Raw genomic sequence first — 22,346 nt, forward strand, 5'->3', positions numbered from 1 at the left:
ATAAAAGCTTTCGCGCCCGCCTGCAAATTCATAGCCAGGGGTCTTGCACTTGGGCTGCAGCCGTTTTTCGTCAGAGCATTAAAAAAGTTAATTGGAATACGAACTTAGTAGAAGGTGGTCTGCTCCGGCTTGGGCAAAATATAACCACGCGACGGTTCTCGGTGAGCCTCGAGCCATCAAACCAAGAAGGCATTTTTCTTCATATTTTGACACTTTTCTGATAGAACTCTTCTGCGTTTTAATGTGCATGGACAAAGAGAGAAAGAGAGAGAGAGAGAGCGTGATAATCGGAGACAGAGAATTTGTGGCCTTTTTAAAATACTTTCCCGTCGATTCTCCTACTTTTGTCCAGTTCCAGTATAAGGGACAGCCTTCGTACCGGCTGAAAATTTATGAGCTAAAACAGTCCTTTAGGTTCTAGACAAGAGGGCGGGGCGGGGGTTGTATCTCCAGTAAACCCAGCTTATGACGATTTCTTCGTTGAAATTGTAAGCATTACGGTACACATGGACTGCTGACGACGAGACAAAGAGGCCTATGTTTCCATTAATTTAAAAAAACTTATTATTAATTATTATTAATTATTCTTAGTCTCACAGAATTCAAAAGTTACATAAATAACAATAAACGAACTGTTACTGACTACGAAAATGCTATTCAAAAATACAATGTTGGCTAACAGCAACATCATATTCTTCTTCTTCTTATTATTATTATTAGCAGTAATAATAATAATAATAATAATAATAATAATAATAATAATAATAATAATAATAATAAATACATTCAAACATGCCGAAATCAAAAGTGCAGTAATTTTGCTTATATTTATTTCCCATGCCCTTTTCCCCTCTTCATCTTGGTAGTACAAACCTTTTTGTAGCAAAATTAGAACTACCCGGATGCTGCTATTAAATATTAACGGGCGCAGCTTCATGAGGTGAACACTTTCGAAATGTGTAATTGCAGCGGCGCTCCTTGTTGCGGGCGCAGTGTCAAAAACAATTTCTAAGCTCATTTCGGAAGATGCTTAAGGGCAAGGAAATTGGACACCTCTCATGCAGGGCATATCTCATATCTGATATGTGTTGGGTGACATTGGATTGGAGGTTGAGTAAAGGATGTACAAGAGTAGTCAGTTTGAGTCGAAATTTAAAACAGCCATGTTTATGCAAAAGTACAGGGACAGGCAACTGTACACATATTCTTCTTCTTCTTCTTCTTCTTTTTCTACTTCTTCTTCTTCTTCTTCTTCTTATTATTATTATTATTATTATTATTATTATTGATGGTATTATTATTATTACTATTATTATTATTATTATTATTATTATTATTATTATTATTATTAGTAGTAGTAGTAGTAGTAGTAGTAGTAGTAGTAGTAGTAGTAGTAGTAGTCAACAGTAGCATTCGTAGTAATACCAGTGGTCATAGTAATGAATTTGAGGACAATACACTTCTCAATACACCATGCCTTAGAGAAAAACAACTAGAGGCCGAGATTTACGACCGTAGAAGCAAAAACACACACATGCCACGCGCCGACATTTGGCTGCTTTGTGATAATTCGTGTAGGGAAGGTGTGCTCAACTGTGGTAAAGGAGGGACGTGCTAAACTATCTAGTAATTTATTATCCAACATTATTGCAGCACCATTCCGCAAACAAGAAAACCAAACTCCTGAAACAATAGACCCATGTGTGGCGGCCATATTGGGCGACCTTAAATAAGCTGCATTTATGTTGTTTAATTTCTTCCAGTTTTTTTAACTACAAGAATAAGTAAAAAAATATAAACACAACTAGCACAAGAGAAACTCGCAATATACAGTAGTAGTCTAAAAAATCTAGGCGAGAAATCAAATAAAAATAATATAAATATATAATATAAAAAGAAAATATTTTTTACAAAATGACGCAAGACAAGGTTTAAGAAACGCTTTATTTTTTTTAGGGGGGGGGTTGCTTACGTATTAATGTAAGATAAACAATCACACACTCTAAATACCCAGGACACAAATAAAAAGATATGCTATCGAAAAGAAAAGTAATAAAACGATTAAAACTATATTTGTGTTTTAAGCATTTACAGATTGACCACAGTGCAATTTTAAAATAAGAGCATTTATATTAAGTTTTGTGCTTGGTAAGATGTCATAGTGTGTTACTGATACCACGTAATAGGCCTGTGGAAGGTGTTTTACGCACTATCGTCTGCGTATTATCTCATTTTAGCTTGACCAGGTGTTTCCCTGGCCTCATAATGCTGGAATTATTACCCGTCTAAAATAAATCAATATCAAAGCTCGCGCTAATTCATAACGGCCCTTACAGAGAAGCGATTGAGAACGCATGAAAAATGAGCGCAGAAACGATATCCAGAGGCAACGCGGAAGGTTTTCAAGCGGCTGAGGTTCATGTTGAGAGTGATAAGAAAACCAAGCCAGAAATGTTCGAAGGACGGCCACATTTTTATGCAGCGTTTATGAATAGTACGGACACTATCACCACATTTTTAAATCGCTATAATTGACTCAGGCTGTGTGTGTGAATTTGAAAGAGACTGAGAGAGAGAGAGAGAGAGAGAGAGAGAGAGAGAGAGAGAGAGAGAGAGAGAGAGAGAGAGAGAGAGAGAGAGAGAGAGAGAGAGAGAGAAAGAAAGAAAGAAAGAGAGAGAACGGCAGTAAGAGCTCGTGTAGGTGTTTTCTCGTATCTGCGTGGGTAGAAGTACAACCCAGCTAACAAAAGCTTCAGAGGAACAAGGCCAAGCAATTTGTCAAATTAAAAACTATTATCTAATAACACTTTTAAAAATGCTACCAATTCACAGTAACTGAGCAATGTCTCTCACCAAAACATGTACAGCCTTCTCGAATTTAAATATTAAACTGTTGTATTGTAGTCTTCACAAACAAACCACCTTTCCTGGGCTCGTCAAATGAAGATGAAAATGGCTTGCTAGAAAAAGACTAGCCATTTTCGCCCTTTCTGAAGACCCCAGGTTGCAATAACCATATGGCCCATGTGTTGGCTCCGAATTCGTGCAGTTCCCTATTGGATAGATCAACCCCGGTGCCTTCTCCACCCTGTGTGTCCTGTCAGTCCACTGGTTCACTAGTTCACCGTGTCAATCCACGCTGCTTCGCGCAGGCAGCGAGAGGCGCGAAGACAGCTAGAGGGTAGAGGTGGAATCTTTCGCCTGCTGGTGACTGCTGCGCCTGAGGAGTCACACGCCGAGATTTGAAGTCCGGAATTCTGCAGAGGAAAAACATACGCGTGTGTTGCCTCTCTCTGGCCCAATTTTCACTATGCTAACAGTCGAATCGGCTTCTGAATTATTTGCATGACTTTTAATATAATACAAGTGCTAGGCTGCCACTCTGCACCACCTCAGACCTTCCAAATCCAGTCCTTGGTTTGTCCATCCATGGGGCGTCTTGAACAAATATTCCAAAACCTCTTCTTCGCTGTAGAGATCGAAGGAATGCTGGAAGTCAGGTAAGGTTTTCAAGCTCCAACTGACGCTGCATGCCAGGATTCTTCCTAGAGTCCCGAGCTCCTCTGCCGACAAGTCATTAATTATCCGTCTTGTGGCCCCGGCTAAAGCCATCTCAGGGTGTGCCCAGACTCGAAAACCTTTTGTTTTCAAACAGCTGAGGACAGATGCCTTCAAATAGGTAACCGAGTAGGGCTAAAGGTTGTATGTCTCCGTTCTTAGTCTTTCTCTGCTTTTAAACTAGTCGAGCCTATTTGCTAAAGTTTCTTTTACCACGTACATTATCTTATATAGTTTCCAGATTATGAAAGTCAGGAAGTCTTCAGCATGGAGAAGTTGTTTAGACTGGCCCAGGGAGTCGATATATGAAAGTTGCTTGTTAGGTGCAAAAAGAATATGTGTTGGTGATTTATGACCGAGGATTGCGTACTAAGGCAGTTTTCAGTTTCTTCCTTTCCCAGTTTACTCCACGGAAATCCCAAAATCGCACCATGTGATTACTATGGGATCTTTTTTGATATTAGGTTTGAGGTTGCTAAGTGTGAAACAACTAGCTTTTCGAAAACGTATGATACAGCAGATGCGAGCTGCTTTGGTGATCAGGAGGACGGCTAATCATTCAAATATGGCCTGAAGGTGGATGGTTATATTGAAACCTAATGTCTCCTGTGTGTAAACAAGAGCACTTTAGAGAAATAAAACAATATGACTTTTGCGTTGCATTTGAGCACACCACACATCATTAATTGGCGTTTTAATGGTGTACATATTTCATGAATTCACAGGTTGTGCATGTAATGAATCTCTCATTCCGTTATTTCTAGGAATATAAAGCGATCAATCTCGTATTTCTAGGCCTATGACATTCCTGTTCAAATCTACATGTCATAAATCCAAATGTAATTTGCCAATCTATATTTAGACTTCCCAATCGTTTGAACCTGGTCACTGCAAGCCAGTACACAACAGGGCTTGAATTAAGAATGTTTTCGCATTTTCATGGAAGGAGAAGGTTATGCTAAACTACTGTCATACTCCAATCATGTTTAGACCAATACCCTGTATGAGAACCTGATCTATATTTACTACTTATAAAATGCAGGCATTCAGAGATCGCCATTGTACTTTGGTATTCCGCCTCTTAAGACCAACAAAAAACGTGTTTCAACGCTTTATAAAAAATAAAAAATAACCCACAAAAACAAAAATGACTATGACTTAATTGATTTTAAATGAACAACCAATAGTTGATAGAGCACCAGATGCAGGGAGAAAATTAGAGTAGCCATGCTGTTAATGACCTGCAAGATTGTATATATTCTCCATTCTATACACGATCTTTTAAAGAGTACATATAGCCTTCGGTACACAGTTCAGATTCCTATCTTATTATAGATTATCACAAGAATTGTTACCTCACTGTGGCACATGACGTGCTAGTTTTGGGGTTCAGATAAGTGTATTTAAATATACGGGATACAACTCCATACACAAAAGCGTTGCATTATAATACTATCTTTAAATGTTTAATTAAATAATTCCATGTATTGTTAAGTCAACTAACACACTGGAGTTATTTTCTTGTGAGACCTTTGGCATATTTGGTGAGGTTGGCACTTTTTACAGCCAGAGGGCATAGGGCTAAGTTGACCCAGATCCCCCCACTTGTCCTCAATGTGGGTCTGCATTCAGGCCAGGTTAAAAATTACCCACTGCTCGCCTAGTTCCTATTTAAAAATTAACTTTTTTTACAAAACAGTTAATGGCGTGAATTCTGAGGTTGGTGTAGACGAAGAAAGATCTCTCTCCATCTTTATTTACACCACACACAAACAAACAGTATATCAATAAATAAATAATACACACATAAATATAAGAAAACTCCAGAATCGTAAAGTAGTTCCAGGTTATAAGAAAACGCATTTTAATAGAAAATTATTAAAAAAAAAGCTAAATGTTCCTCTAAACATACTCTTACCATTTCCTGACAGGCAGTTTAATAGGGATCGATAAGGACATCTTCAGAAGGTCATTGAGGCTCCTATGAAAGTTAATTGTAATCCCGGCATGTTTACTATGGCGATATAAGCGTGGGTGTCAAAAACCAAGCCCACTGCTCTCCCACTCTCTCAGTAATGGCAGAAAGCCATTTAACGATCAAAAAGGGTGCTTACAAGTGGGAAGTGTTGAAAGTTCCATGTCATTCGCCAGCATGCAAACGAAAAGAAGACATATCGAGGCTTTCTCAGCTTAAAGCAATCTTGTGGCTAGCGTTTTGGTTGATAAATTCCACTAGCTGATTTGATGAAAGCACACCAACGCCTGGTTTTGGAACCAAAATTATTTATTTGAAGAAAAAAAAACTTCGTGGGTTCCAACAGCTGTGGATAATGGATTAAATATCTGGCATTTTTGGATGCAATGGAGTACCATCGTGATTAAGTTTTTACAGAGCGTGCATCTGGCGCATGCGTGTCACGTGAGCGCAAGAGTTGGGAAATTATTTTGGATTTGCGGACAGGGCCTTTCTGGTTTCTTTTTCTCTGTAACTCTGCTGTTCACAACTGTCTGATAAGAATACGGAAAATATGAGATCGGCAATGCTCTGAATTCTACAAAATGCCTTACGAGCCCCACGCAGCCCGTGGACGTACACATCGAGGATTGATACAGATATGTAAGACATTACAAGGGGATTCCAAAGTACTCGATTGATCATTAATCTGGTGAGTTATCGCGCCTTCATTTAAAGGTCACGCAATGCCAATCTGTCCATGCCTGTCCATCTGACACACCATGCCTATGTTAGTTTCGCTAATGTATTTTTCTAGCATTTGTGATGTTTAGGTACTGCATGCAAGCCACAGAAAGCCTTTTTAGAGACTGCACCGTACACATGCAGAAGAGGAGTGATGCAATAGCAAAAGAAGAGAGAGAGAGAGAGAGAGAATGAGAGGTAGAAAGAGAGATAAAGTAGTGCCAGTAAAAGTAGGACGTTTAGATGTTTACTACATGAGATGGTCGGAGTGTGCAGTGTTTATACAATGGGATATAAGTATTGCATCGCTTTTATTGAAAATCTCTGCTCGGCAAACAGACCACAGCTCCCCAATGCCTGTACATTCACTTAATATGCATTTTGATAAATTATGCAGGAGCCCTTTGTTGCAAAGCCTGCAGAAATTAACCCTAGCAAACCCCGCTGTTGTTTCCCTCTGTTGCTTTAACTCCTGCACAATAATCAAGCCCGTCTGGAGGCTTTCGTTCTGCTAAGTCGGGTCCGGTTCTGGTTCGGCTAGAATTTCGTGGCTCCCTGGCTTCTCTCTTCCCCATTTCCCCCACTAAAATTGGCTCATCAGCTCTTCTGGTTGGAAGCTGCCTCCTCCCTTTGTTCTGAGCGCAGCAGCGTTCCTGCTTGCGGGGGCAGGAGTACCCTTCACTTTGTAGGTAACTTTAGGTTAGTCCAGCAAGATTGCAGGTCGCTGGAGTGTTAGCTGGGACGAAAAACCACCAAAAACTGTCCGTTTAGCGTTTGAAAGTGGCCCAGGCGCCGGGGATGGACGCGAGCCAACGGCGTGCGTGAGTGCGGGGATGCAATAAATAACTTTATAGCGCTATAGGCCGCAGAGTCGGGGAGGTCGGGGGAATCCTCGTTTTGATTTATGTGTTTGGGGTAGCTGTCAGGAGCCGGCGAACGGGAGCGTCCAACGTTTTTATTCCACTTTTAATAAGCGCTACTATGCACACCAGCAAGGCCATTTCATTCCATTTCTACCCAGGCCCTCATCTACTGTATATATCTATTTTCGCTTCTCCAAGGCTTCAGTTTGGATTAAGAGCTGTGTTTACCAAGTTTATGGGTGGATTTTTTACCAGAATGGTGGGGCTTATGTTTTATGTTTTTTCCTTTGTGGTCGCTGCACCTCGCTTAACACTTTCGATTTATTTTTTGTTAATTTCTCAACACTGCATTTTATCTGTACTTTTTCAGTGTACGTGTTCGTTGTTGTTATTATTATTATTATTATTATTATTATTATTATTATTATTGTCATTGTTTAAATAATATATATATATATATATATATATATATATATATATATATATATATATATATATATATATATATATATATATATATACATATATTATTTTCTGTTAATTATCGCATTTATTTATTTTGTAACAGTAATCAAGAACACATCACCAGAGTAAGGGAATACGTTTGTTTGGTACAGTTATAACAGTCTCAATGCTTGCCTTTTTTATATAAATACACATTTGAGCTAGATGAAATATCGCATTTGATATTCTTATGTAAATAAATATATATAACCATTATGCACCCTTATTTTAAATATACACATAAAATATGAAGGTCATTAAAACTGATTTCGTTTCATTTCCAAATCTCTAATATTTCAGTAGAACCAAGCAAGGTTTTGAAACGATTTTTTTATTACGGCACATAATTAAAGAAACTATTGAAATGAAAAAAAAAATATATATATATATATATACACACATATATATATATATGATTAACTTACGCATCTTGCATATTTTAGATGGCCTAGTTTTTTTCTGTATTCCCTTACATGATTAAAAACTGACAATATCTGTCACTAATGCACAACTCTTACTTCGCTTCCGAGGTCGATTTGTGTACACAAGGTCGTATGCTTGTTATTGGATTTTTGGCGACCTTTTTTGATTGCATCTTTCTGTGTGTGTCTGTGTGTTTTTATTTTTAGTTCCTTTGGGTTATCAGGAAGCTGTATCCCTGTATAAAATCTAGACGTGAAAGACGTTATCTCGGTAAGTGATCCAATCTCTGTTTTTACACTGCTACGTGTGCCCATAATTCACATGTTTAGTCTGTGTACTTCTGGTAGAGAGACTGTGTTTTCTCGCCTGTGCGTTTACATTGACATTCTATTATGTACATTATTGATTTATATTCATTATCAATATGAAATATTGCTGACCCATGAAGTGGACTAGAAATGTTTATGTTTTATTGAAATCGATGTTAATAACAAAGAAACATTTTCGTGATACATTTAATTACATTGAAATAGAAATAACAAATGGTTGTATACATTTGCTGACAAAAAAAAACATGTGAACTGCACACTAACATATCAAGGAAAATGTATAAATGGTGCAATTATTAACAACGGTGTGTATAGGACGATTCATCAATGTTAATCTTTTGTGTGCATGTCCTTGGCGTTGCTGCAATGGCCATATGTCCGATTACATTCACTTATCTAATAAATAACTTGATACTACAATTTAACACTAAGAAACTGCATTTGATGGCATATCATAGGCCATGAGCCACATTTTCAAATATTGACCATGTGTGACTTTCCACTAATCGTGGGAATTCAAAGAATCAAATGACAAATAATGGCCCAACAAAAGGTGAACAAACACACAAACACTTTTTGCTGAAGAACGCTGAAATAACATTCCCAATCTGTTTTCACGTGTGAGTAAACATGAGAACAACAAGATCAACAATAACAAAAATAACAGCAGCTCAGTAATTATTTCGCCATTGAGACGCATTGAAACCATTACAACATTATATAGACACAAAGGCTGATAACCTTGGGAAATTGGATTATTATTCTACTCGAATACGATTTTTTGATTACCCTTATCGTAAAATACCAGTTAAACAAACTCAATTAAATTAAAAGGTACACATTTCATATCATAAATGGATATGTGAAAGTATATACGGTATAACATGTATATAGAAAAACTCGTCAGAATAAGAAAATGATGCTTTAGTGTATTATGTTGTATTCCATCGTTTGACGAAAGGGTATCCGCCATGACCCCCTTGCCATTTTCTTCTTCAAAGATGGACTATAATTCGCATTACGTAAAAAAAGCATATCATCCAGAGTACACCGCGTATATCTTTCCTTGTTCGTTGTAAAGGAGAGGTCAGGTTTTTGTTTTACAACCCACGGATTAGTTAATAAGTAATCTTTTAAGTGCTTCATTTCACCCTTTTAGCAATAGTTGCAGAACTGGGAACAATGCTGTTTTCGAAAAAAAGTTGCAGACACCTACATTTTTGCCTCCTGCCTTCCTCCCACGACGCTTGTGTTGTTCTCTTTTCAGGCACCTAGCCGAAAAGCAAACTTGCCTATTTACAGCCTGTGTGTGGTAGAGATTATAATAAATCTTACGAAGCCATAAATTACTAGGGTAGTGTCACGAATAATTTTAATCTCTAATCCACGTTTCCCTTTCGCATTTTTCTTTCCTGTATTTTATCCTGTATTGACTTAATGAAGTCTCAGGTAAAAAAAAAAAAATCAGACGAAACCTCGTGTGCCCCATTTAACTCGTGCCTGCTATCCAAGTTAGACTAGTGATCAGGGAACCTCGGTGCTGTTAAATATATAAAAAAATATCTTTGCTTTTTTTCTATTTGATGATTTGTTTTCACACTCCTCCCTCGCTTTCAAGTCCGCCTGTTGTCTGTTCTCTTACACTGTCGCCCCCTCCCCACCTGTTTTCGTGTTTTGCGCATAAGTTATACTAGTTGGGTGTGTTGGCAGAGATGTGATGTAATATTAACAATAAAGACCGAACGCTGTTTGTGCCTGGGGCTAACAGAAAGCCAGCGCAGAATACGCAGTTCCTAGTCATTTAATATGTACCAGTGGAATAAGCAAGGGGAACTGAACGTGCATAACTAAATAGCATTAGCATAGCCTGACACGTAAACTAGGGGAAAAAGTGGGTTGGAAAAACGCTGCAAGACTGTCCGTTAGTAGGCCCTTAGCCTGTCTTGCGTGCCTGTAATTAGCATAATTTTTCATTGGTGACGCTGTTTGATAGGGATTAACGCTTGCGCTTGGCACCTCAGCCAGCTCCTTTATTTTCAAATAGGTGGGAAGGCCTGTATTGACAATACAACAAGCCGCCAAAAGAGGAGCAAAAGGGCGAAAATAACACGAGTGAAACGGCTTGGGCCCCGACATGCAACGGGGAGATGTGACGGCGGCAAGCTAGCAACGCTGCTCGGATTATGATGTGCTGGTTTGCACCATGAGCGAGAGAAGAAGGAAGAAAGGAGGCGAAATCTGAGGCCATTGTTATCAGCGAGCAGGGCGTACCAGTCGACAGGGCGGCCAGGAGTAGCGCTGCCTGTCCATTTGCAGCCCCCCTCGCATACCTCAGATCTTTCATGCTAGACCGTCTCCCCCCTTTCGCGAGCCGAGGGGATCCGTTAAGGAGCGCCCGCACTCTGGCGCGGGGCAGCCGTGCTCGAGATACCCGGCGTCTAACGCTCGCTGGAGGGCTGAAATATCGCGGCGGCGACGAGCCCTATGTTTTTTTATTGATTGCACGGTGGCCGAATGTGAAAAAATATGATGGCTGTTCGGACGTCGCTCGTCAGAGGCTAAGGTAAGCCGCTTTGAAATGGGCTATCAGTTTGTGAATGGCGGTATGTATGTCCTAGTGATTTATGACCGTATGACTCCAAACGCGGTTCAAGAAGAGTTCACAAGGCTTTAAGCTTCCTTCCACGCAGCAGCTTTCGTTCTTCCTCTTTAGCATGTTCCAAAGCCTATAGAAATCATTCCTTTATGCTCTTTTATTTTCAGGACCAGGAAGAATCGGTGTCGGGAGACTGTATATTGTCCTATCGCTTCTGACGCGAAGGATATGTTTCAATTTAATATAACAGACAAGTGATCTTTTAGGGGCGACTGAATGCTGTAGCTAAGCGACTTAGTCTTTTTTACATTCACCTTCCCACCATAGTGTTATTTAGTTTAATATAGAAGTGCTGGGCCACATTACCAAATTGTAAGGACTGAATCAACAAACATTAGGGCTATGAGCTATGAGGCTATGCAGCATACTCATATACAGACGAACACACACACGCACACTATATATATATATATATCGCAAAAAATAACATATAATGCAAGGAAAAGTGGGTCAATATTTGGATACAGCCGTTAGGAAATTTGTATAATTCTCAGGCTCCCATGTCCGAGCTAAGGAACGTTCAAGCAATGTTCTCTCCCATGTTGTTGTTGACGTTGCACGGGTCTCTTCCCCCAACCACGTCCGCTCCCGACATCATAACTGTGTTAAGGTTAAATCTAGAGAAAAGTTGGTTATTGTGTTACCGTAACAAGAGGGTCAGGACATTTAATGGAACTGCGATATGATTTGATATCTGTAATGTCCCTTGTTTTTTCTCCCTCCCGCTCCCCCTCTCTCCCTTGAACAATTCCTTGGAGTAAATGATTAGGATTCCATCCGTCCTCTTCGAAGATAAATGAGCTACATTTGTGACGTGTTGAGAGCTGATGTCCAAAAGCTGTAGCTCTGGTTCTTGGTTTTATAAACAGACGGATGAAAACCTTGCCCCGTTTTGTGCAACATCTCATAATATTTCATTATGTAAAAATACAATACAAAAATATATTTGATCGAAGCTGCTGTATTTCTTTGTTTTGTAAAATTCGTTTTATTGACTGCAATTTTTGTAGATTTCAAACTGGGTTCGGGTTAGATTTATTGGTTGATTATTTTGCATGCAAAACATATTTTTTATATATTTGATCTTTTGTAGTAGTATTTAATAAACCAATATCAATCAATATTTGGTCAGAATTGATAATATTTAATATTTCCTGTTGTTTAAAGTGGATTGGCTATACCTACCATGTGCACAACGTCAGGCTAAAAATAGGTCTCATGGTGATTGTATTTATTTAACATAAACACAGCCGCTGGTTTTGACAATTACATTCATAATCGGGTCAAAAGTCGGTAAAATTATGCTGAAATATTTTGTTCAATTTCAACCCCCAGTGTTAAACAGAATTATTTAGTGTTGTATCTGCTGGGGATATATATACGACTCCCTTCTGAATATTAACCGTAAATGAATGCCAGGTGCCTGTAAGTGTTTGACTGATTGCCCTTGCCCTGTGCTTTCAACCACCCCAACACTAGAAGAAGAGGTCTTGGGTTCTTTCCGGGATTAGATTTGTCTATTTCGGTTCAGCGACCATCATGAATCATATCTAGCGAGGGTTTCCGGATACCTCCTTTCACCCCATAGCCCTAGGGTCCACTACTAAGTTCACCACATTGTTCTTGGAACAAAATAAAGTTTTTCAGGTTTTTAATGTTGACGAAATATATTGTATGTAACTGAAACCCCTCTAAAAACATTCTCTGTTCATGGGGCATATTTATCGATTTGTCTGAGCTGCTAGCCTACTTTGCAGAGCTCAGGCCATTTATTGACGATGCTTCTTGATGCTTTTTATGGTACAATTAGCATTCTTATGTTTTTAAAATACTTATTAGTTTTTAAAACAATTTCAGACTGTTTATTATTATTATTATTATTATTATTATTATTATTATTATTGTTGTGTTTTTTGTTGTTGTTGTTTATTAATAAGGCTATATATTCACACAAGGCTGGCAATAATAATAATACAATTATATATTGTATTTATTAAATTCATATATTATTTTACACACACACGCACGCACACACGTGGGTGTGTTAATTACAGAAATAACAGGCCAACAAAAAGCACAGGTCTTTTATTAGCACCGGAGAAATAATACATTAAAATCAAAGTACATTCATCGAATATATATATATATATATAAATATAAAGCCATATAAAGAAAATGGCAGTTTTAATACTTCAGCAGTTGTTTATTGTGTGTACGAAACAGAGAAAAAATGCACCGTTTCCTGACATAGCATCTGCAAGCCGCGTTGTGGGAACGTGCTATTCATGTCATGGTGCCTTTCAGCGCAGTAAGATGGATTTACCTCGCGCCGCTCTTATTATGTGCCTCTTATAACCTTTCAGGTCAGCTTCCAAGAGGCCGTTGGAAAAAGATCGTCACGTGACATCTGGTGCCAATGTTCTTCCAGAAGGTCGTCAGGACCCTGGTAGCCGGTAACGCGACTTTTGGAAATGCAGAAAACGACCTACTACGACAACTCGACACTATTCGGAGGTTACTCGTACCAGGGGGCCAATGGTTTCGGCTATGAGTCCCAGCCAGCCGCCTTCCAGAGCTCGGCGCACCTCGAGGGTGATTACCAGAGGTCTGCCTGCTCTCTGCAGTCCCTCGGCACCAGCGCACCCACACAGTCGCAGCATGCCAAGACGAAAGAGCTCAACGGCAGCTGTATGCGGCCTAGTCTGCCACCTGAGCACCACCCACCGCCCCAAGTCTCCCCTCCTCAAAACCCTGTGAATCCAACTGGATCTAGCGCCCCCCAGCAGCAAGGTGGCAGCAGCAGTGGTGGGGCTGGCAGTGGAAACACGACCAAATCCTCATCAAAGTCATCTACGCTTGCCCCGAATCCGACCATCAGCAAGCAGATCTTCCCCTGGATGAAAGAGTCGCGTCAGAACACCAAGCAAAAAAACAGCTCCCCCAGCGCAAGCTCAGCTAACGGTGTGTGCCAACCCCTCCCTACCCATCAATGATCACCCACCCCTTCCCAATTACAACCCCACCTGATTTTGTTTCCCTCGAAGACATGTTTTAGCCATACCCTGAACTAGGATTAAAACAGAAACAGAAACTGTTGCTAAATTGCTTACAATGTTCAAGCAGTAGCAATAATAATTTTTGCATTGTGGGTGTGGACAAAAGGATCATAAAAATGTTTAGAATAACTGCAGTAAAACCAACAGTTAAGTGTTATATTGGTTAAGTGGACTATCTGTTACCTGAAACTTGGTTCCTTAATGGTTCATATGATTTTGAAAGGCTCTACATAATATTGAAGTAAATGCATTCCATCATATGGACTCTTCAGTACACACACATATGATGGAAAACATTTAATCAATATTTGATTCAATATCATATAGAGCCTTTTTGATAAACATACACTTGTTTACTAAGACTGGTTCACAGGGCAGCTAAGTTATTTAATGATAGTCAGTGAATAGAGAGCAAATATAATTGCATGTTGCACAGGACGATTGTGGCCGTGGGCATTGGTCTTAATACAATTTACATATACCCGGTCAATGTTAGGGCATACACCTCTTAATAAGTGCCAGTTATGATATGTTGACAACCAATATCAAAGGTGGGGGCAGGGGTAAGCTTTTCTTTATGTGACCAGCTTTATTAAGGGGAATGACGCATTCAATTGCTGCATGTAGTAATTATGTTTTATTTCATTCCCACCCCAGCGGAGAGCAGTGGTGGTGAGAAAAGCCCTCCGGGTTCTGCGGCTTCCAAGAGAGCACGCACAGCCTACACGAGTGCTCAGCTTGTGGAGCTTGAGAAGGAGTTCCATTTCAATCGGTACTTGTGCAGGCCTCGACGTGTGGAGATGGCCAATCTTCTCAACCTTAGTGAAAGGCAGATCAAGATCTGGTTCCAGAATCGACGCATGAAGTACAAGAAGGATCAGAAATCGAAAGGTATGGGTTCCTCCTCAGGAGGGCCATCTCCCACTGGAAGCCCTCCCCTCTCAATGCAGTCCTCTGCTGGTTTTATGAACTCCATGCACTCTATGGGCAGCTATGATGCACCGTCACCACCATCTTTTAACAAGCCTCATCAAAATGCTTATGCCATGTCAACAGCTTATCAAAATCCCATGAAAGGATGCCCATCACAACAGAAGTACGGTAGCACAGCATCGGAATATGACCCACACGTTCTACAGGGTAACAGTGGCAATTACGGGACGCCTAACATGCAGGGTAGTCCTGTTTATGTGGGAGGTAATTATGTGGATGCCATGCCTGCCACTGGGCCATCCATGTATGGTCTCAATCACTTACCACACCACCAGTCTGCCAGCATGGACTACAATGGTGCCACACAGATGTCAGCCAACCAACATCATGGACCGTGCGATACACACCCGACATACACGGATCTGTCAGCGCACCATTCTTCTCAGGGTAGAATTCAAGAAGCACCCAAGTTGACTCATCTGTAGCAGGTTTGGACAAAACAAAAAGGAAAAATAGAAACAAAAACCCATGGGATGATGCAATGGGGTTGAAAAACATGATCCAGTGGTTTCTTGCCATCTCTAGAACTGCAGTTGGTGTCAGTATTGTCCTTTATTCACCTGTGAGCACAATTGTTAATTCAGAGGAATCCACTACATAGAACCCGTAAAGGCCCTTTTAAAGAAAAAGGTTGGTTAAATATGGCTAGTTTATGCCAAGAAATAGATTATTTTACTGTATGAACCAGTGAGGCCCTTGTTTAGGTCATCATGAGCATTTGTGCCATACATCACAGAGTTCTCCAAACTTAGGACTGCTTAAGTGTGGAATGTTATTGTATTTCTGAAACTGGCATTAGGAAACCACTGGACTGTTTTTCATTCAGTTCCCTTCTTTTACATACCTCTTTTTTAAACAGCTCATTAAACATTTGCTTTTTTTCTGTCTTATTTAAACTTGTCAGCCTGAAAAAAACAAAAACAAAATGTGTGCAGTGTCTTTGGCAAGACATGGTAGAAGTCCATACTTGTTTTTTCACTTTGATAAGTTGAGGAACGTTTTCAATCTATGCTACCTGGGCATTCTCTCGTAAACTGGCTAGAATTAAATAATTGCTTTGACGTTGGTACAGGGTATAACAAAAAAAAAGAGTAAAAAAAAAAAAGATCAGTGGGCGTTCATGGCCATCCCTACATTTTTTAACTGATTAAGCCCCTCCTTCGCCCTCCTACTCTTGCTCTCCTGCGCCCCCTCCCCCCTCTCTCTCTCTGGGTTTGCTTACATTAGCCCACACTAATGCGGAAGGCCCACACTTTCTCATGTCTTGACTTAACGTGGAAACAGGGTATAATTGAACAAAATGCATGTCCGAGAAACCAGGCAGTGGTGTAGACGTTTCGGTTTACGCCGATTGCTTTCTTCTCTGGGCATCGTTGTTGCACTTAGAGTTTACATTTTGATGGGTATGGGAAAAAGTAAATCTTATTTTGAAGCGAAAGACCTTCAATCAGCGTCTTTCAGTATGTGTGTTCAAATGAACATTCATAAATATATATTTATTTGTTATAGCCAGTTTAAATACTTTCTTTTTTGTATTATTTATCCCCCATGTATTTATATCGAGAAAGTGTACTTTTTTAGTATTTACCTGTTATAAAAAGCAGACATTGTGTTCTTGTCATTGTAACTAATTTTAGTTTCTGTATTTTAGAGAAACGTAGGTTTTTGTTACCTTTGTACATAAGCAATGATTTGACTTGTACAGGGTACGTGAGAGCGGACTCGAACCGTTCCTGCTTAGTCGGAAAATAGACATTATAGCGAACATTTCTTTTGGAATCTTTATTTGTTCTTTGTAGCTACTTTGATTTTCTTGTTAACAGTTGGCTGTTGAACAATTCTTTAATAAATGTTATGTTATTCATTTCCATTCTTGTCCTACGTCGCTTCAACTTTTCACACAACACACACACGTGGTACATCTGTCCTCATGGCTTCTCAAGAACTGCCCTCAAGGCAGCACGCAAAGCACTGGTCACGTGAGGTGAGGTTAACCCAGGTCTACTCTCTGAGTTCCCTCTGTAAATCAAAAGCCCCTTTAAAAAGTTAACATAAAAAACAGTACATTAAAAGATAAAACAAAGAAGATTTTGTTTATTCAATATTTTTTGTCGTAGGGTTTAAACAACATTAATCATAATTTATTCAATTAAAATAAACATTATCACTTACAAAACACCCAACTATTCTAATAGTATCAAATTGAATGAAATATTTTGAATCACATTGTCTTATAAATATATCATTTGCAGTGAGCGCATATAAGTGGCATTTATCTGTTCTTGCAAAATACAAACAAAACGAAGGTTCGCTGAGTATTTTTTTTTTAATTAATTTTCGACAGCTTCATTAAAACATACAAAGGTAAACAGACCAGGATTACAATGACTAAAGCCAAAACAAAATAAGTAAAGCAAGCAGGGACAATTCACGTATCAAATAACTACATTTTCATATCTTAATAAATGTAATATCCCTCATATATTTTGTAACCAACAGTAATAAAACAAATAGTAATAAGTAAAATCGATAGATAGATAGATAGATAGATAGATAGATAGATAGATAGATAGATAGATAGATAGATAGATAGATAGATAGATAGATAGATAGATAGATAGATAGATAGATAGATAGATACGGTAGTACCCTTTAAAAAAACGTCCACAGAACACGGTAAATCCTTTCGTCAAAAAATGTCTACAAATATTTTTTCTTAATCAGCATTTCTTTTATCCTGGGTAAAATAAAAGACAGAAGGAGAGATCGATGTATCCCAGTAACCCGCACCAGCTCCATTCTAGAAATGGGCCTCTTGAATTGACCTCCTCTTTTTCACATGCCCACTTCCCCCAGCTCTGTTTGAATGCTCTAATACCCAAACTCCCACACACATTTTATTCTTTCCTATGCTTCTTCCAGCAACGAAATGAGCGACGAGACGAGCTTGTGCAACAAACTGCACATATAAACAGCAACTTGTGCTTTCATATTGTGCCATGATATACGTTTAGTCTTGCTCAATCAGCGATTTAATCCTTTTGATTTAGATCCCAAGCAAATAAAGCATTTTTGCAAAAAAAAAACAAAACAAAAAAAACAAGAAAAATATCTAATCATGTGTAGGAATAATGGGGGTTTTCTTTGTTGTGATCCTGGAGGGTAGACGCGAATTCTTGAGGGTGGTTCCTGTCAAGCGCATTGCCTGAGAAAAGATTGATCACCGCTGCTCCTTTACTACTTAGTTTCTAAGAATATCTACCCCATATCTCATTCGCTTTAAATTTGCAAAAAATTGGCTGTGCTCTATAAATGTATTTCAACGGAAATGTCGTATATTGCTAAAGGTGACTCGGTTAACTAGCATGTATAGTAAACTGTGCTATTTTCCTTTTTACTATATATATATATATATATATATATATATATATATATATATATATATATATATATATATATATATATATATATATATATATATATAGCAATTAAATAGTTATTGTTTGGTAAGAACATGTAATACAATATCTGTATGTGAATTTTATTTAATTTAGTCTAGTCAAAACAAGACTTCAGCTGCTACTTACGTGAATCCATTTTCCGAATGAGTCTCATGGTAGATGAACAGGCTTAAATGATTATTAAATTATATCTACATACAGGATTCGCATCGTCTAGGTGTAATTAGGAACCCCCTTGTCCGACAGAAATGACTACGAATCTCAAAGTCTCTCGATGTATTTATATTTAATAACACAATACATGTAGATTTTCATAGACAGGCCGTATATTCAGACATGTCTTGTCTGTTACTCTTGTCAAAACTTTTAAGATTAATGACTCTCACTAAAATGCGCAGTTAGCCATATTGTGGATGTGCACTTAACAGTCGCTTTAGGCCTGAGGATTACATCACCACGAGCTGTGTATTCATATGGTCATTGTCTCAGTAGGACCGTACTTAACCACCCACGCAGACAAGCACTGGATAAACACATGGCAACCGTGTACATTTTATTTATATGTAAGCCCCCGCTTACATCCCAATTCTATGATCATCTTGAATATTTGATCAAATCAGAAAAATAATGCTTTCTTTTTGCCACAAGGCCCCGCATTTCGATTGGCTGATAGCAGTCATGTGATCAGGAATTGGCTGCAATTTCGCCCATAGTCTTCAGTTTAGTAGACACAGGTCCCCATACGCTAGTAATATCACCAATATACACAATTATTAAAGCCCGCAAATGCAGCCATAGCGAGAGCGCAAAATAAAACGACGCCTTTTGGATGTGATTTTTGTGCGTTTTGGTGTCGCTGATCGCCCTTCTTGACTAGGCGAAGCGATGAATTTTGAATTTGAGAGGGAGATTGGGTTCATCAACAGCCAGCCTTCCCTTGCTGAGTGCCTGACGTCTTTCCCCGCTGTCCTGGAGTCATTTCAAACTTCATCAATCAAGGACTCGACAGTAATTCCACCTCCTTTCGAGAACACCATCCCCAGCCTGAGCCCTTGCACAGGCAACCAGGCGCGACCGAAGAGCCAAAAGCGAACCGCCTCCAATGGCCTCCAGCTCCGGACGCAGGCAACACCGCCAACGCAACAGCAGCAGCAGGGCCCGGCTGCACTATCGGGCGGTTGTCCTCTGGCCCACGAGTTCCCATGGATGAAGGAGAAGAAATCGTCAAAGAAGTGCCCCAAGCCCGGAACAGCGGCAGCGGCAGCGGCAGCAGCCTCTGCAGCTGCCTCCCCATCTCCAGCATCCTCTGGCTATACCACAGCGGGACTTGAGTCCCCGACAGGTCAGTTTATCAATATATATATATATATTTTCCCCGTAATTTTCTGTTTTGTTTCTGAACACATGCTTTCTGTAATTATATAAGGGTGATATCAAAATAATTCATGAATAACATGTAGTGCAGCTACAAAAAGCATCAACTGTCGTCCATTCTAAGCGATTCAGAACAATAATGAAATTTTCCAAGCTTTTATATTCAAATGGTCTCTCATCGAAAATGTTCCCTGCTGCTATATTATATAGGACATTTTTGGCAACATTTCTGATATGCCTTTTATCCCTAACATTAATTTGAAATACAGTGTGCCAGTACTGTGAATTGTTCAAATTATGTTACTATCTTTTAATATCAAATTGTCAGTTATTTAAAAAATAATTTCACAGTACATAAGTAATTGAATTAATATTTTTAAAATCATTGTGATTAAGGTGTACTCATAAGATAACTATTGTCATCTCCCCATATTTTTTGTGCTAATATTCGATGTGCATTCTGGCAGACAAAATTGCCGTTACTTTGATGTAGATAGTAAATCTTTCTCTGGAATGACTGTTTAATCGCAGTTGATGTCAGCGCTGTCTTAATGATATATATTCACAACCATGTCTCATGGCTTGGGGTAGCCATTTTGGATGTCAGTATGCACTGTGAGGGCAGTTGAACAAAACAAAATATGGGGCTTGCTGCCTACATACTGCAAGGCGGTTCCATCGCTTGGGAACTTGGTTCTGCAAAACAGTGCCGCGCAGTCATCCAAAAAGCGGACCAGCTTTTGAATAGACTTTTTGCGCAATTTAGTAATTTATCGTTTTTTTTGTTGCAGACATACAAGGAGGGCTGGACAATAGTAGTGGTTCGCGGCGTCTGAGGACTGCCTACACCAACACACAGCTGCTCGAGCTGGAGAAGGAGTTCCACTTTAATAAATACCTCTGTCGACCCAGGAGAGTGGAAATCGCAGCACTATTGGATCTAACCGAACGACAAGTCAAAGTGTGGTTTCAGAACCGGCGCATGAAGCACAAGCGACAGACGACGCATCACCGAGATGGCCAAGAGGGCGAACCTAGCGGCTTTGAGCCCCTAGACGGCACCGACGCCGCCTCGCCTTACTCGAACCAGCCCCCGGAATCGTCGGGTCCGGGATCCAGCTCAGGTTCGGCGGCAGCTTCGGAGAGCGAATCATGCCCCCCTGCCGCCTGCTACACGAACAGTGCCGACAATAGCCAGCCCACGCCTGAGGAAGGTCAGGCGATGCGGCCGAAGTGCACATCTGTTCCTGACACAGCGATGCACTCCCCCCCGTACCCAACGCCCACTGCAGAGACTTCGGCTACAATGGGCAGCGAAGGCCGAGAGCACAGCGCGTTCCCTGAGCCGCAGGACACCAACTCACTTGCTGACTTGAATTTCTTTTCCACTGACTCCTGCCTACAGATTTCGGACGCTTTATCACCGAGTCTGCAAAGCTCACTGGACAGCCCCGTAGACTTTTCCGAAGAGGATTTTGACCTGTTTACGAGTACTCTTTGTACCATAGATTTACAACATTTACAGTTCTAATTGACTGTAACGTTTAGAAAGAACAATTCAAATCCAAATGCATCTCATCACAGTTTAATGATTTTGTTGACTACAACATTCCTGAAAAAGAAGGACAAATTCCCTTCTGGGTTATATGCAGGCATAGTTGTGAGACGAAGCCGTGGCGGGAAAAAAATATTGCTTTGACAGTATTACGGTGACCTATTATAGCGAATCTACCACGGGATTACCCATGGCCAGTTTCAGGTATTTTACTGTCTTTTGTTTGTCTCGCTTTTAGTTTTGGGGCTGACTTATGCAGATAAATGTTGTGGGGACTTGTTTTCAGTGGAGCTCAATCATTGAATTCTCAGGAAATGTGTCAGAAATGAGGCTAGCTGAACTGCTTTTAGGAAATTCTCCCGAGACGGGCGTTGCCCCAATGATGAATTTTAGAACTAGTTTATTTATTGAGATTCTTTAATAGTAAATTTCAAATTATTTATTGTACATTATTTTCATAGTTGAAAATAAAACATTTATAAGCTGGAACACAGTGTGGATGATTTTCAAAGGTCAAACTGAAAGAACTTCAGCAGCAGTATGTTATTTTGTTGTCACTATAATTATGAATGAAGAAATAATTACTCTAGTAATTAAAACATTACATTTGGCAGTCATATTTATTGTATGGGCTTCAAACTATAAAATCAGAACAATTATTAATACAAGAAAATCATTATTATGACAATAACAACAACAACAATAATAATAGTAATAATAATAATAATAATTATTATTATTATTATTATTATTATTAGTAGTAGTAGTAGTAGTAGTATTAATATTAATAGTAGTAGTAGTAATAAACTTTTGAAAAAAATTAACCTATCACATTTTATTGCATATGAGTAGCATAAACCCATCACATCAGAAATA

At 39.4% G+C, this 22,346-nt stretch overlaps 2 protein-coding genes across 9 annotated transcripts in view; both read left to right on the plus strand.

Annotated features, from left to right (window-relative positions):
• Positions 1 to 16,950, plus strand: part of hoxb3a (homeobox B3a) — a 48,349-nt gene extending 31,399 nt beyond the window's left edge. For 4 of the 8 annotated variants that reach the window (XM_022668450.2, XM_022668451.2, XM_022668448.2 and 1 more), the window contains exons 3-5: positions 8,253 to 8,316; positions 13,395 to 13,992; positions 14,745 to 16,950. In XM_022668450.2, the coding sequence (XP_022524171.1) occupies positions 13,503 to 13,992; positions 14,745 to 15,505 (1,251 nt within the window). In that variant the 5' untranslated portion in view covers positions 8,253 to 8,316; positions 13,395 to 13,502 and the 3' untranslated portion in view covers positions 15,506 to 16,950. The other 4 variants (XM_022668453.2, XM_022668452.2, XM_022668456.2 and 1 more) reach the window with 4 other exon arrangements.
• A 1,631-nt stretch (positions 16,951 to 18,581) lies between these two features.
• Positions 18,582 to 21,959, plus strand: hoxb2a (homeobox B2a). Its single transcript, XM_007232242.4, has 2 exons — positions 18,582 to 19,883; positions 20,707 to 21,959. The coding sequence occupies exons 1-2, from the start codon at positions 19,427 to 19,429 to the stop codon at positions 21,444 to 21,446; spliced, it is 1,197 nt and encodes a 398-aa protein (XP_007232304.3). The 5' UTR covers positions 18,582 to 19,426; the 3' UTR covers positions 21,447 to 21,959.
• The last annotated feature ends 387 nt before the right edge of the window (positions 21,960 to 22,346 follow it).

Source organism: Astyanax mexicanus, chromosome 19, assembly GCF_023375975.1.
Source record: "Astyanax mexicanus isolate ESR-SI-001 chromosome 19, AstMex3_surface, whole genome shotgun sequence".
Classification (NCBI taxonomy): Eukaryota; Metazoa; Chordata; class Actinopteri; order Characiformes; family Acestrorhamphidae; genus Astyanax; species Astyanax mexicanus.

What these genes read in the sequence shown, in the direction of transcription:
- hoxb2a (XM_007232242.4), top strand. Translation starts at nt 19,427, where the DNA reads ATGAATTTTGAATTTGAGAGGGAGATTGGGTTCATCAACAGCCAGCCT. An exon ending in GGGACTTGAGTCCCCGACAG is followed by an intron (nt 19,884 to 20,706) that starts GTCAGTTTATCA and finishes TTTTTGTTGCAG; the next exon opens with ACATACAAGGAGGGCTGGAC.